The 13,719-nt window shown below is 38.8% G+C and overlaps 1 protein-coding gene across 2 annotated transcripts in view; it reads left to right on the top strand.

Annotated features, from left to right (window-relative positions):
- Window positions 1-13,719, top strand: part of DCC (DCC netrin 1 receptor) — a 1,216,740-nt gene that overhangs the window by 748,535 nt on the left and 454,486 nt on the right. For both annotated transcript variants that reach the window (XM_051851212.2, XM_051851210.2), the window contains exon 7: window positions 436-556. In XM_051851212.2, coding sequence (XP_051707172.1) covers window positions 436-556 — 121 coding nt within the window. The remainder of the gene's footprint in view (window positions 1-435; window positions 557-13,719) is intronic.

The following is a 13,719-nucleotide window of genomic DNA, read 5'->3' as shown; positions in this document are numbered from 1 at the left end:
TTTGGATGGTGCAAAATTCAGTGTTTTGTTTTTCTTTTTTAGCTTTATTTTTCTTGAATAGCTCTTGAACCTGAGCTTCCATCAGTTAACAAGCAGAGCAGTGATTTCTTTGGAAGCTAATCACTGTTTCTTCCACATGTGATAGAAGAACTTTCTGTTGACTGCTCATTTAAATATTAAGCTTGATATGTAGTTTTGTGAAAATGTTCTTGTTACAGAACTAGATTGAGCTGATGCCCAATGAATTTGGAAAAATTATTGGGAACATGTGACTTTTCCAGGAGGCTTAGGTCATAAGCACGAGGCTGAGAACCCGCAAGCCTCCCTTCTTCTCTCTTCTGGAACGTGTTATAAAACTGTTGACTATGTTAATTTTGTCACTCTGAGGTTTTTCTTCTTTTGAAAACATTTCATGTCCTGTTTCTTCTCCTTTAGGGAGGAAGCAATTTACGGATTCTTGGAGTGGTGAAGTCAGATGAAGGCTTTTATCAATGTGTGGCTGAAAATGAAGCTGGAAATGCCCAGAGCAGTGCACAGCTTATCGTCCCTAAGCTTGGTAAGATGACGAAAACTTTGCTCTAATACGTGGAATTACAATTATGTGTAGTCCTTATCATTTTCCTTATCTCTTTATTTCAATATGAAATCAGTTACTTAAACAAAATATACATGTGTGTGTTGACAATATGCTCCTTCTAGTGAATTATACATATATGTACATACATACATATATATATTCTGTCTCAAATTATGTAAAATCACAAACAATAGTGGCTCTGTTTACAAGACAACAACTGCTAAATTATTACCTTCTCCCTCTTTTATAGCCTGCCTTTCATCCAAGTGGTCCATATGATTATGAAATATTTTATATGTATGTATCTTGTACTCATATATACATTATGTTTGCATTTTAGTTATATAAATTTACATTCATGCATATATGCATATATAATTAAATTTAAAGACTATACATTTATACTTATACATTGTGTTGAATCAATGGAAGTTGGAAGACAAAGACAAATAATGCTCTACAGTGAAGTTAATTTTCTCTTCTTTTAAGTAGATATGATTGTCGTTTTAGTTTAACTGGTAAATTTTTTATTTGGTTTTGATTTTATAGTCTTTTGGGGGTATGCTATGAGGATATATGAAAGTTAGCAAAAAATTACATTAGGCCTTTCATATAATATCCTGATGACAACACAGTTCCTGTGGTGAGAGAGGTTGAGGTGGGAGAGCACTAAAAGGAAGAATGAACTCTTCCACCACCCAGAAATGTTGAGCATTAAAGAACTTAAAAACTATTCATGATTTTAAAGGAGGGACTAAGCAATCGTGTATGTAGATCTAAATACTATTAAATATTAAGTGTTACTATAAATGTTTTCATAACATGTTAGGGTACAAACTAATTTCAACTCTTTTAGTCAAACTTGTCTTTAAGATAAATGTCCTTCCTGTTGGCTTGACTAACTGTTGCCCCAATCTTTCCCTAAATTAAGTTTAATAGGAAATAGATGAAATATGTGAGACATTGTCAGTCTTGTGCTTCTATCATTTAAAATGTGCCTATTAAGTCCTTATGTTTTGTGCACCCTTAGCCAATAGTACAAAAATAATGCTCACATAGGGGAATTTCTCTTTTTTCTTGATTGAACTAAGAAAGCAACTATAGAACAACAGTTCCAGATGAGTAAAGGAACTAAAAGAACTATCTAGAAGTTAAAAGGGACTATTAATTCTCTTTTGAGAGTGCTGACTTCTCTGATGGATGACTTCTTTTTTCCCCATCTGGTGTGTTTTAAGTGCCAGTGTAACTTCATTTATGTGACGAAGTCCATTCTCTTCTGCTGAAAATCCTGCCAGAGAAGAGAAAAGGAGTCACTAAGATCAAGGTCTCTAATGTGAGCTATGCTTTAAAACTGTGTGCCATCTCATTAGGAACAACTAATATGGCCGTGTTTGAGGGAATGCTGGCTGCCACACAAGTCCTAGACCAAAAGAATTCTAGTTACCCCTGAGTTTTCAAAGCCACAAGAAAAATCTGAGATGTTATCCCACATATCTGAAGGAGCTATGAGCTGCCTCTTCCTACAAATGTTTGGCACTGACGGAAGGACCATTGGTCATCCCCGTGATAATTTCCTTCCCCAACAAGTCAAGTTGCAGGGGGACCAAGAAAGCCCCTTGGACAGACTGTATATGTTTCCATCTTTGCTTGCCCATGTATGTGTGTGTGTGTGTACCTGTGTGTGTGTGCCTATGTTACAAGGATGGAAACTGGGTAACTTATTGTGGCTGGAAACTGGAGCTGTCCACAAAATAGTGTGGAGGAAAGGGAGGGAAACAGTGGAAAGAGCAGGGTGTGTACGCCACTTGAAAAAGCAGGACCGAGGCCAGCGCCATGGCTCAACAGGCTAATCCTCCGCCTTGCGGCACCGGCACACCGGGTTCTTGTCCTGGTTGCCCCTCTTCCAGGCCAGCTCTCTGCTGTGGCCCGGGAGTGCAGTGGAGGATGGCCCAGGTGCTTGGGCCCTGCACCCCATGGGAGACCAGGAGAAGCACCTGGCTCTTGGCTTCGGATCAGCGTGATGCGCCGGCCGCAGCGCGCCGGCCGCGGCAGCCATTGGAGGGTGAACCAACGGCAAAAGGAAGACCTTTCTCTCTGTCTCTCTCTCTCTCTGTCCACTCTGCCTGTCAAAAAAAAAAAAAAAAAAAAAGAGAGAGAGAGAGAAAGCAGGACTGAAAGTTTCTTGATGGGAACCCTGCCCAAGAGGTCCTGCCTAAGCTCAGGCCTCTAGAGGACAGTAGGGAGTCTTGCTAAGCTGGGCACTGGTGAAGAAGGTCAATGAGGAAGGCTCCCCAGAGGGGACTTCTAAGGTACGGCATCTTTGAAGACTACTCAGAATTGCGTGCAACAGTCCTCCACTACTGTGGACTTTTGAGAACACAGTTTGAGAAAAACAGACTATATCTTACATTCAAGTCTGTCCTTCCCTCTCTCTAACCCTGGGGAAGCCCTAAAAAGAGGGGAAATACACCCAAGACACTAAAAACACACTGGCTCCTCCCTGTTTTTGGGCTCAGGCCTACTTCAGAGAGTGGGTGCAGCCAGGCTGCAAGTGGGTGGGTTAGGGGTGGGTGTGGGGGCGGGGGCTAATTGAATATCAGTTTTCAGTTTTGATTTAGATCTCACTGTTGCCTTTGTGTGTATGTGATTCTTTTTTTAAAAAAATTTAAATTATTTATTTATTTTTGACAGGCAACGTTAGACAGTGAGAGAGACAGAGAGAAAGGTCTTCCTTCCGTTGATTCACCCCCAAAATGGCCGCCACAGCCAGTGTGCTGCGCCGATCTGAAGGCAGGAGCCAGGTGCTTCCTTCTGGTCTCCCAAGAGGGTGCAGGGTCCAAGCACTTGGGCCATCCTCCACTGACTTCCTGGGCCACAGCAGAGAGGTGGACTGGAAGAGGAGCAACGGGGACAGAATCTGGTGCCCCAACCGGGACTAGAACCCAGGGTGCCGGTGCCACAGGCGGAGGATTAGCCAAGTGAGCCGTGGTGCCTGCCATGATTCTCTTTTTAATTGTGTTGTTTTATGTTTCAATATCTGAAGATAAGACTTAAAATACTTTATGGTAACTCCAAGCCAGATGGTTGACTCTGGCTGCAATCCGTAAGAAGACAGATCTGTCAGGTTATGTTTGGAAATAGATGATGGGAAAAAAAAATCTGTTTATTTTTAATGCTCCAGTAGCTCAGCTCATTCAGTAAACATTATACAAGGAAGGTCGAATACCAACAGGCAGCCCTTTATTAGTGGTATTTTAAAAATATATTTAATTATTTGAAAGACAGTGTTACAGAGAGGCAGAGGAAAAGATAAAGAGATTGTCCATCCCCTGGTTCACTCCCCAAATGGTCTTAGTGGCCAGAGCTGTGCTGATCTGAAGCCAGGGCCAGGAGCTTCTTCCAGCATTCCCAGGCAGATGCAAGGACCCAAGCACTTAGGCCAACTTCTGCTGTTTTCCCAGGCCATAGCAGAGAGCTGGATTGGAAGTGGAGCAGTAGGGTCTCTAACCCGTGCCCATATGAGATGACAGCACTGTGGGCCGGAACTTTACTAGCTATGCCACAGTGCTGGCCCCTGGTGGTATCTTGCATTCCACCTGCATCCTGGTTCCTTTAGGTCTGTGTGACCATTAAGGACCCAGGCTGTGCAAAGCAGAAATGTCATTTACCTCCTCACTAGAGTCAATCTAGGAGAATCTTGATAATTCATTCTTTTTTTATCTGGATGGTAGGGTGTTATCAGTGGATTCAACATTCTTGGTCAGTATTTATTGTATTTGGCATTGGATTAAAAAGAAAGTGAAAGGAAATGAAGAGAAAACTCTTAAAGCATGACAGAACACCATTGTAGCTGTCTCATTTTCCCCCCTTATAAATGATGAATTGTCTTTTTCCTGACTATTTAATCAGGTCTTCAAAAAAAAAATGCCACTCCAATTCCTCAGAGATGCATTGTGGGCTGCATACACAGATGGTGGAGAGGCCAGCTCAAATACAAATCAAGCAGTGAAACTAACCATGGTGGGAAGAACACAGCCCTCTCTAAGTTTTGACAATAAACGGTCACAATATTTTTTGAGGTACACTGTGGGCTGCATTGCACAGCTGTTCAGCTTTAGCCTGTCTGTAGGCTTGTGACTAAGAGTTACTCTTGGAAACCAAAAAAAAAAAAAAAAAAAATCAACTTCTCTCTGAATTGCAGACAGTGGTTTATTCAAGCCATTGTGCATTGTTGGTGGACAGTGACGCCAGCCTAATGAAGTTCCAACATTGTCTTTTGTCTATAGTCAGGTATTCCCTTTTAAGTGATCAGTGACTTAGGGAATAAAATAAGAAATTTTGCCAAATTAAATTGAGATCATGATTTTTTTCTCTCTAGAACTTAAGTGGAAAAATGTTTATATGTGCTATAATGTAAAATATATACATGACCTCCTCTAAATACAAATCAAAATGATCAGTAACATCTAAAAAATCAGGCCATTGAAGATTCTATCAATAATAGAACATAGTTAGCATTGTAGTAGCATATACCAGTTCCAGATAGCTACTTTTATCTCTATATACATTTGTGTGTCAGTTAATGGTGGGGTTGTTTTATAAGAAATGCATGCTTAGGCAGTGATCCTATTGTGTGAGCACCATAGCGTACACTTAACACAGACCTGGATGGTCACTCCCCAGGGCTTCTTAGTGTAATCAAGTAAACAAGAGCTGATGAGATTATTGCAATAAAATACCACATACTGTTTTACTGTAAAATTTTTATATATGTAGGAATACATTATACAACAACTAAAAAGTACAGTGTAGTAAGTATAGTAAGTACCTAGACAAGTAACAGTCATTTAGTATCATCAAGTCTCATATACTGAATATAATGTATGTGCTGTGCTTTCCTACAACTGGCAGCACAGGTTTGTTTACATCCCCAGCATCACAAATGTGATTAATGCTTTGCATCATGACCTTATGGTAACCATGATGTCACTAGGAAATAGGAATATTTCTACTCCATTATAATTTTTTGGGACCACTTTGGCATATGAGATCCATAGTGAACTTAAAAATGATTTTCAAGTGCTTGATTGTATTTCTAAAACATACTCACATACACACTTGCATAAAGAATGACCTTATGTTCTCCTAAGAATATACATATACATCGAAATACATATGATGTAAGAGGTAGTGAATGCAAGTTAAAACAATTTTGCTGATTTATATCACTTAACTTTTATCCATTAACCGATCCTAGGAACTGAGGACAGATTTTGGTTGTTGTTTATGTTAGGTATTTTTTGTGTGTGGGTCATGGAGGACAGGACATTTGTGAAGAATGTTCCCTTCAAATGAAAGAGATGAACTCTAGCTTCAAATCTTCTAGTTGCTGAACAGCCTGAGGACAATGTGTTCAGAGTCAGTGAGTTAGGTGTTATTAAGAATAAGAAATTTGGCCAGTGCCGTGGCTCACTAAGCTAATCCTCCGCCTTGCGGCACCAGCACACCGGGTTCTAGCCCCGGTCGGGGCGCCGGGTTCTATCCCGGTTGCCCCTCTTCCAGGCCAGCTCTCTACTGTGGCCCGGGAGTGCAGTGGAGGATGGCCCAAGTGCTTGGGCCCTGCACCTGCATGGGAGACCAGGAGAAGCACCTGGCTCCTGCCTTCGGATCAGCGCAACGCACAGGCCGCAGTGGCCATTGGAGGGTGAACCAATGGCAAAAGGAAGACCTTTCTCTCTCTCTCTCTCTCTCTCTCTCTCACTATCCACTCTGCCTGTCAAAAAAAAAAAAAAATTCAGCAACCAGAATTGCAAACCAATAAGCAATAAATTAGGACCCCATTGGAATAGTGAATGTTGATTAATTAGTTATCTCTGAATTACCATCCAGTAAACTGGAGTACGAGTAGGTAGTAATTAAATTAAGACTATTTGATAGTTGGCTGAAGATAGCAATTATGTGCTGCAGGGGATGAGAAGATAGGGGGTCAGGCAGAGACAAAAGATAATTTAGAAGACATCATGTATATCTGAGTTAGTTAGTTTGGTTCAAGCTGCTGGGTATTAATCAATTTTCTGGAGATGTTTACCCTGGAAGATCAAGAAAATTTAGTGACTGCTGAGCAGGTAGGCTGAGGGGCACAGAACTGGGAATGCACCTGTGAAGGTGCATCATAGTCTGGCATGTGTTTAATGGTAGACATGGATGAAGACAGTGTAAAACTATCATGGAGAAAAATGATATATTCCTCTCATTCTACTAGGCAGAAAAACTGTGGAAAAAATAGAAGAAATTTTACTATAAATATTCCCCAATATTGTTACTCGCTTAGGCAAAATACCAAACCATGCTGTACATCTAATAAGTAAATATTGAGTGTTAATAATTTGTGTTTTAGACTTTCTTTAATTTTCCCAACATTGGTAACCAAATAGAGTTCCAGTACAGTAGGAAAAATTTATTTGTTAGATATTTAGGAAAATGAGAGCTGTTGTCAATTACCTGTCCTCCTCTGGAGAAGTTTACTGATTACAAGTGTTGTTGAATTTTAAACATTTTATTAAGGCAGTGCATCACATATCCTGGAATTAACAAGAAGAGTTAAATCTGATCATAAGGCAAGCCATGAAATCAGAAGATTTTTGGATATGATTTGTAAGTTGCTACTCATCAATATGAGAATAATACCTGGAAAACCAAATGGGCAAGAGAAGTATCTGGATAGATACCCATATGGGTGTATAGTAATTGAAACTAATTATAATATTCTTATCACATGTTGACTGTTATACAGTAAATCACTGGGATTGTGTGAAAGATTAAAAAATGGTACAGGTAGTTTTAATTCTTCAAGATCTGTTAGAATTTAATCTGGCAGTGTAATAGCACCTCGGCAGTTATGTAGGAGAGGATAAGTAAAGCCAAGTGGGTATACTTCTTTTTTAATTTTTTTTTATTTTTTGCTACGCAGAGTTAGTGAGAGAGAGAGACAGAGAGAGAGTTATAGACAGAGAGAGATGGAGAGAAAGGTCTTCCTTCCGTTGGTTCACTCCCCTAATGGCCGCCACGGCCGGCACTGCACCCATCTGAAGCCAGAAGCCAGGTGCTTCCTCCCAGTCTCCTATACGGGTACAGGGACCCAAGCACTTGGGCCATCCTCCTCTGCCCTCCCAGGCCACAGCAGAGAGCTGGATTGGAAGAGGAGCAATCGGGACTAGTACCCAGGGTGCTGGCGCCGCAGGCAGAGGATTAGCCAAGTGAGCCACAGTGCCGGCCTAAGCGAGTATACTTCTTAATCTGAATTTATTCTCTGGTGGTTAGTTAAGTGGAATTTTTTTGTCTCTTGATGATGAAGAGGGTTATTCCAGTTTCAGTTCTTAATTGTTTTTAGTGTAGGATCAAATTATTCTTGGAGTTCTGTAAATAACGTGGAACAAACAATTCCATGCACTGGACTAGTACATTAATGGAGCCAAACTGGAAAATAAGTCTTTGGACAGTTCCCTCACACGAATTGAAATGTCCATTAAAACTACAAAATTTCTCTTTAGAGTCCTACCATTGAATTTAAATGAATAACAATGCAACTTGGTATTTTTGAAACACAATTCCATTGTGGCAAGCTTATGAGCTTTCTTATAACAGTTTATTTTATAAAGCTAAGTAATTAATTGTAGTTCATAGGATACAGAATCAATTTTGTCACAGTGGTTAATGACTCAGCACATATGGCATTACATTTATTCAATCAATTAAAAAGTTATTTTTACTTGTCAAGCTAAAAATAAAAAATAAGAGGAAAGTAATCCTTTCATTGTGTTTACTTCATCTGAATTTCCCATCCTTTGGAGAAATACTGACACTCAAGCTAATGCTTTCCTTAGGGTCCATTGATAGTTAAGTTTGGAATAAATCATTCATTTGATTTTTGACTTTGTAATACTCACCTAGTATAGATATGTCCACATCTCATTTAAATCTCCTTATCCAATTATTTCTGGTATATATTTGTGAACCAATTCTTATATAACACTGCCCAGCCTTTCAAGTTTCTATTTTCTCAGATGTAAAATGCAGTAGATAATTGGCTCAATGATTTATTGCAATAAATGTATGTAAAAGCTGGGAATTGTTATCTAAGTGTTAGCTATTATAAAGTCTTCTGTTGGTTTCATTCAGTTTCAGAAAAATAGGCATATATTGAGATAGGTGAAAATCATATCTTTGTTCTAGCACATTTTTCTATGCTTCAAGAAAATAATAAATATTTCAATGACAGTGCTCATTTAAAGTTTAGGTTTTGAGCCCAGTGGACAAGGTTGAGGGAAAAGTCCTGTTTCAAAATGACTACTAATGGAGAAGGTTCACCGCAAGGTTTGCAGTTATCTGTTTAATGACCTGCTCATTTCCAGTTTTATGTAGGCAAAGGTTTCTCAGTAAATAAAGGTTTGTCATTCACCTTGCCCTTCATTCAGCAAGTGCTTCAAGTAGGAAGCCAGCTCAGTGCTAATCATGAGAATATGGCTGTACGGCAGACTTTAAATTAGAAACAAATTCTGCAGTAATCTGAAGTGTACTGAGACCAGTGATAACTGTAAATCCATACAATATGGAAAACTTGATAGGCTCATGAATATTGATCACATCATGCTTCAGAAGTAAACACACCAAAGAATATTATATTCCCACATTCTTTTTCTAAACTCTCTATGTTAGAAAATAGAAAAGAAAAATGTTGATATTTATATTAAACCCAAATGACCTTGTTATATTAATATCCTTTACCTATGATTAAATCACTTATTGATGATATATATGCATACACAAAACATATATATACACACTGTGAATATGTATTCCATATGTTATAAAAATTTTATGTTTTCAGTGTAATAATTAGTGAGAGGTACATATAATTTAATACCTAAAGTGTATGGATATACATTTTATGTGCCAAACTGATAATATCAGCACTGATAGAACTACAATGAACTAGTATTCATATACACAATTGGGAGGAATGAATTATGCAGCAACAGCAAACTATTTAAACTCTGAAGTGGGCATGGTTCTTCAGGCTACTCTACTCCACAGATTTGACTTGGAATGATGTTGCTTTGTTTAGCTCAAGTCAATTACTAGAGATTAATTCAATAAGGAGCCATCAGCCACCAACAGTCCCTCCACTTGGAGGAAGGAGTAGTACAATCTCGAATAAGATATATGAAGGATGTACCTCTCTGCACTAGAGTTCTCCTGTTGAGCCACCCAAATCTATTTGCATGATGTAATGAATTCTAGGAGCTGCTTTTCTCACTTATTCATCTCATTTCCTGGGGAAAATGGAATGAATGGCCACACTACCGATACGATTTCAACTGGTCCCAAGATATCAAGTGCTGCTGTTTCCCATCTCTTACCCAGTAGCGACTCTTATCACTCTCAGCTAACGTCTATATAGTCTGTGTCTTTATCTGGTGAGGTAACCCAGCCCCTTGTCTCTTCACAGGCAAAGTATTGTACTAGTCCATTTATCACCAACATTGAGGAAGGGGATATTAAGAGACACTAGTAGATCAGCATTGTGCCAATCACATTTGCTCCTGTTTTCTACTCCTTCCTGATGATCTGAGTAATTAGTCTTACCAGAGTGATATCTTTCCCTACATACTGGTATTTTGGCACGAGATGTCCAAAATGACAATAAAGGCAAGATACTAGCAATAGCTCAAAATTCGGTGATGGAGGGGCTGCTGTTGTGGCTTTGCACATGCCGCTGCCTGTGATATTAGCATACCACAAGGGCACCAGTTCAGGTCTCAGCTGCTCCACTTCTGATCCAACTCCTTGCTAATGCACCTGGGAAAGCAGTGGAGGATATCAAAAGTGCTTGGGCCCCTGCACCTAGGTCAAAGATCCAAAGGAAGATCCTGGCTCCTGGCTGCAGCCTTTGCAGCCATTTTGGGAGCTAATGAGCAGGTTGAAGATCTATTTCTCTCTCTCCCACTCTATGTCTCTCCTCTCTCTCCTTAACTCTGCCTTTTAAATAATTAAATAAATCTTTTAAAAAATTCAAAGGGAGAGACAGGTCTTCAATCTGCTGGTTAGCTCACCAAATGGCCACAACAGCCAGAGCTGGACTGATTAGAAGCCAAGAGCTTCTTCCGTGTTTCCAACTCACATGCAGAGGCCCAAACCCTTGGGCCATCTTCTGGTTTCTTGGGACATAGCAGAGAGATGGATTGGAAAAGGAGCAGCCAGGAAACAAACTGGCACCAATCTGGGATGCTGGAACTACAGGCATAGGCTTAGCCTATCACACCACAGCACTGATTGACCCCACTCCATTTTTTGTGTTTGTTCTACCTGTTGAGAACATGACATCAGATCCTGGTCATTGATTCGTGGTATATAATGTACCCTAAAGGAAAGCACCTCATATTCTTAAAATGTTTTCTAAACTTTGGCTCCTCAACTGTACCTACAAGAGACTCTGTATTTACCATATCAAGTTGGTAGCTGCTCAATGGTTGATAGGTGATAGGATTAATAGATTCTTTGGTCATACCAAACCTCTTTTTCTATAAATTGAGTTATTTGACCTTTCATAGTACTCTGAGAGAGAGTCCATATTGGTGGCTCAAATACTTTGGGAGTTCTCAAAGGATGGTGCTAAAATACAGAAAGTATGAAAAATAAACCATTTCTCAGAATATGTGTATATTCCGGTCAAGATGAATTTCTAACTCCTCCAGAGTGAAAGGCGTCACCTAGAGGCTAGCTGGTCTCCTTTAAGGAGTGGTTTATTTTGGTAACTCAGCTTTGTCTTTTTTTGCTAGTTAATTAAGTATACAGCAGTGGCAGTAGCTCATAGCGAGTAGCAACACCTTTGTTAGGTTTATGTCCATACTGATGCTCAATGCATAGACTCTGTCCTTGCCACTTTAGCCTCTTCATTTACAAGCTTGTGGTGCTATCTCTAGAGGACTGATGTTCCTTAGCTCAATTGTTCGTCTACAATTACAAGATAGTTTAGTGCCTCTTCCATGGAAATACAATTGGTGTCTCTAAGAATTAAAGATCTTTACAGTTAATATTCACTCCCATGGGTTCGACCTTATGCCTTTTCCACAAACTTCCTTATTCCAAATCTTCCAATCCCTTTACCTACAAGACCCTTGGCTAATGAACAGTCATCCTCCAAGATATTTAACCTTGTTCATATGTATGTGTGTGTGAGTGTGTGTGTGTGTGTGTGTGTGTTTTCTTACCTCGAGTCATTTGTCTTTTCATATAAGGTAGATGTGCTGATATACTCAACACTCTACTTAGGAAATTATCACTTTCTTTCAGAACTATTGGTAGGTGAGTTGTACAGTTACAGCTATCCAATTTTGGCTGTACCCACATACGAGCTTAGAAACAGAAGAAAGCAAATGCCATTTAAATGTGTGAAAAGAACATTCCAACAAAGTTATAATCAGTTCTACCTTGATTAATGTTTAAATACAGAAGAAAAATATAGAAGAGAATAGAATTTTCAAGAACTTTCCTGGGTTTCGCACTATGTGCTAAGCCCTTTATATACATTTTTCCGTTAACTTCTAGGATAATCTAGTCTACAATATCTTATCATTTCATGGATTAAACAATTATAGTTTAAAGAGATCATGTACCATGCCCTATGTCAAATAGCTACAAAGTGTTGGAGCCACATTTGGAAAACACTCATGACACTCACATCCCATACTGAAGTGCCTGGGTTTGAAAACTGGCTGTCTCCCAATTCTAGCTTACTGCCAATGCAAACCCTGGTAGGCAACGGGTGATGGCTCAAATACTTGGGTTCCTGACATTCACATGGGAAACCCATATTGAGTTCAAGCATTTGGAGCATGAACCAACAGAGGGAAGAGTCAGTCAGTCTCCTCTCCCTCCCTCTCTCCCTCTCTCCCTGTCTCCCTCTCCTCTTAGTTTTTTTTTTTTTTTTTTTTTTTCCAAAGAACTACTAAATCTTTCTTCTGCTTACTGGGACCTGGACATGGTGTTGAACTAGAGCTTTACAATCCCATATTAATTGATTTCTCCTAAGAATCCAATGAGAGTGATGCAATTATTTTACCTACTTTGTGAATGAGGAAATTACTGTACAGAAAAGTTAACAAACTCATCCAAGGTCAAAGTTAACAAGAAATCTAACTTTCCAGCCTACCTATGTTCTGTCCACATGAGTAGTCTGCCCGAGTTAATAGGTACCATTTCAGATTTATTTGGGTATAGCAAAACTAGTGTGGGCAGTCCTAATTAAAGGAGAAGAACTTGAAATTAATAGAAATGGCTAAGATTCTGCTACTCAACTTATGTCTGTTAAAATTCTCCATGTGCTATGGCCAACTGTGGTTCAATATGTCATAGAACTCTTAAAGATAAATGTGACATATTCACTACTATCTAGGAATCCATAGTTTATTAGAGAATGAGTTTTATGTAATTAATCCTAATTATCAAATATAAGACATAGTGATTTGCAATGGTATATTAATTATTCAATACGTACCAAGTATTCAGAAATACAAATTAGAGATGGTAGATGTCACTGAAGGAAATATTGATTACTTGAGTTCATAATCATTAAGATATAGCCAGGATTTGATGTACTTTCTTCTTTCTATTCTAACCCTGTTTTAGAAGAGTAGTGGTACCATTTGTCACACACCTGACAACAAGGATGCTATTGTGTTGAAAAACTCTTTTACTTACTGTTTTATTTAGTTCACAGCTATAAGTGAAAATAGTTTAAAATACACGTTAGTTTTAAAAAAAAGGAAAGAGAAAGTTTCCTTTCATATAAAGTATTAACTTAGAGGTCTTCAATCTATTATGTGTTTTCATAAAAGTAATAGTAATAGCAATTAGTTAATACGCTTAAGTAACTGGTATGTGTTAGCACAGCTGTCTTTTTTTATCTAGTTATTAACAAATATCCATCAAGAATCTATAGGTCACCTTACCTTTACATAACAACACTAACAAGCTACATTTCTTCATTTAGATGATTTCTTTAGAATCTTGTAGAACAGAATAAAATTTATTTGAAATTGAACATGCCCCATCTCTAAAGAAAATACACATCATTATAAAGC

Source organism: Oryctolagus cuniculus, chromosome 10 (assembly GCF_964237555.1).
Source record: "Oryctolagus cuniculus chromosome 10, mOryCun1.1, whole genome shotgun sequence".
NCBI classification, from domain to species: Eukaryota; Metazoa; Chordata; class Mammalia; order Lagomorpha; family Leporidae; genus Oryctolagus; species Oryctolagus cuniculus.
Note: the sequence above shows the minus strand (reverse complement) of the source record. Positions and strands in the feature narration are given on the sequence as shown.